Source organism: Pteropus alecto, unplaced genomic scaffold (genome assembly GCF_000325575.1).
Source record: "Pteropus alecto unplaced genomic scaffold, ASM32557v1 scaffold396, whole genome shotgun sequence".
Classification (NCBI taxonomy): Eukaryota; Metazoa; Chordata; class Mammalia; order Chiroptera; family Pteropodidae; genus Pteropus; species Pteropus alecto.
The window spans coordinates 306057-308769 of NW_006438082.1; the positions used below are offsets into that span (position 1 = coordinate 306057).

The window sequence follows — 2713 nt, forward strand, 5'->3', positions numbered from 1 at the left end:
GAGGGGCCGACCAGAGCAGGCGCTGCCGGGCCGGAGTGCGGGGCGGGCCCGGCGAGGGTCGGGGGAGGGGGGCTTGGCTGCACTCAGCCCTGCAGTGCGGAGGTGGCAACAGGTTCCAGTTTGTCCTGCTGCTGGCGCAGCGGGCGCTACTGGCGCCTGGCACCAAGCACTCGCTTTCCAGGTTGGAGGGAAACCACTCCTCAGGCCTCGGGAGACACAGGTCCGCACAACCCCACCCCGGGGGCATCTTGGAGTCTAACTTCCTGTGGCTTCACCATTGCAGAAGTTGCCTCCACATCCCCATCTTCCCAGCCAGGCTCCTGTCACCTCCCCCGGGGAGGGGGGGGGCATGCTCGAGCACCTCAGGAGCGCCTACCTCCCTTGGGGTTGGCCATCCTCTCTCTCCAACCATGCTGAGCTTCCATGACAGGGCAGGTGGGGACATGTGTCTCTCTACCTCCTTATCAGATGGACCTTGCCACCCCCAGTGCCTGCAACGCTGCCAAGCCAGGCACCCCACACTGGCACATTGCAGAACCCCTTGGTGCCTTCAACCCCTGGCCACTCCAGGGTCCCACCGACAGCTGCGGTGGGCCCAAAGGGAGCCCCTAAGCTTGGGGCCCATGGCCAAGTGGCTACCCATCTTTGCTTTTGGGAGCAAGGATGGAGGAATAGGAGACACTATAAGACAGAGTCCCTGCCCTTGAGCACATGGGACGGGGGGGGGGAACTGGGCCCTGATCTGGCCCCCAGCCTCCCAAGCTGCAGCTCTTGGGCATTGCAGCCTCAGAGGACTGACATCTAAAGCAAGGAGGAGGGAGACCACAAGCTGTCCCAGGAAAGGAAGGCTGCCTGGAGGAGGGCATCTTGAGGGGTCCCGAAGAAGGAGCAAAATCTGGACAGGCTACAGAGGAGAGAGGCCCGGGCTGGGGAGAAAGGAGACACACACCAGCCCCTGGGTGCTGGCGGTGGGTCTCATCCCAGAGGCCAAGACATGGTGGGCAATGAGACCCAGGCTGGTGAGCCACTGGGTCAGCGAGGGAGGGAAGAAGAGAGGGAGGGAGGAGGCGAGTAGGGGCCCCGTTGAGGTAGCCCGATCCTGCCCAGCATTACCTTCGAGTTTTCTCATCTCACTCTGGTTCCTGAGCGGAGTCTTCAATAGCACCACTGGACTTAACTAACCTAAACTTAGGCCTTCTAGTGCCTTTGAGCCCTTCACTCCTTAGTTACACGTCTCGTGGTGCTCGTCCCATAAGCCTAGCTCTGCCTTCTTTTACTTAGTTCCTTGGGGTAGATTCCCAGAAGTGGCCAGAGGACGTGGATTTCTTCCTAGCTCTGGATGCATATGACCAAATTAATCTCCAGAAGGGACAATAGCGAATTCTCCAGCAACCAGCCGTAGAGCAGCAGGCCAGTTTCACAGCACCCTTGCCAGTACTGGGTGTTCTCATTTTGAGAGCATTTTACTAGTGTAATAGGTGGGAAATGTTACCTTGTTTTCTATTGTCGTCACCTTGTTTGCTAAGTTTGCTTTCCTTCCATGTCTCAGGTTGAACCTTCCCCTAAATGTCTTGTACCCAGTTGGGTTTCCTCCTTCATGCAGTCTTTTCTGCTTCCTTGCCCATTTATCTATCAGAGTCTTAACCTTTCGATTAATTTGTATGAGCTTTATCTTATCTGCTGTACATTTTCCTTCAACTCTGCTATTTGCTTTAGATGGGTTTTAAGCAGAAAAGGGACATAGAACCAGACTTTTCAGAAACCTCCCCCACCTCGTGTCATTGTCTGGGCACTTATCACACCTGGTATTATCTCGTTCGGTCCCCTGTTTATTACGGACCTGTCCTGCTAGTCTGGGAGCTCTGTGCAAGCAGACGCTGTGTGTCCTGCCTGTTCATCATTCTGTGTCCATGGAAGGTATGGAGACCACCGGCCTCTGCCGAACGAATGTTCTGGTGCAGAGCAGGGCAAAGGGTGGTTGAGGCAGACAGGCCTGGAGGCAGGGAGAGGGCTTTGGAACCTATGACAGTGACCTGGTCAAGAGCTGGTGAATGCAAAGCCCCTCGGCCGGTGCGGGGCAGAGGGGAGAGTGTAGATGTGACAGAGACTTAAGTAGAAAGAAACTACTTGGCTCTGGATGAGGCAGGAGGCAGAGGGAAAAGCCAGGGTGACTCCTGGGAACAGTGAAGTGATGAGGGCAGGGCGCCCCAGTTTAGGGCGAGGAGCTCAGAGCTCCTGCGTGCCTTTGGCCAGGCCTGCGTGAATGAAGGCAGTAGGGGTGCCCAGAAGCTGCCATCTGCCTGCCTAACCCTCCAGCTAGCCTTGGGCAGAGTTCTAGGCCAGAAGGTCGCAGTGGGTTTCCGGTCCTACTACCTCCTCCCCTCCACGATTTCAGTGGCATCCCACGGTAGCCCGAGGTGGTGGCTATGATGAGCCTACTCTATAGATGGGGCCACTGAAGTCCAGAGAGGGGACATGATGGTCCAGGGTCACCAAGTGAGGAGGGATGCAGGCAGTCTTTGGGGCAGGGGCACTGGGCTCTTGTCCCCACCCCTCCCCCTGCCTCCAGGGGCCTGACTGGCGCCGGCCAGGGGAGCTGTGGCTGGTCCCCTGCTGGGCCCCTGACCTGCCCTTGGCCTCTGCCCCAGCCCTGTCCCGCTTGGGTGGAAACCCCAGCTCAGCGCGCCACTTGCGGGGGGCCCACCCGACTGCT

The 2713-nt window shown here is 58.1% G+C and overlaps 1 protein-coding gene across 1 annotated transcript in view; it reads left to right on the top strand.

Annotated features, from left to right (window-relative positions):
- Positions 1–2478: 2478 nt before the first annotated feature.
- DUSP9 (dual specificity phosphatase 9) overlaps positions 2479–2713 on the top strand; it is a 4010-nt gene continuing 3775 nt past the window's right edge. Inside the window, exon 1 of the mRNA XM_006915314.3 lies at positions 2479–2496. Coding sequence (XP_006915376.2) covers positions 2479–2496 — 18 coding nt within the window. The remainder of the gene's footprint in view (positions 2497–2713) is intronic.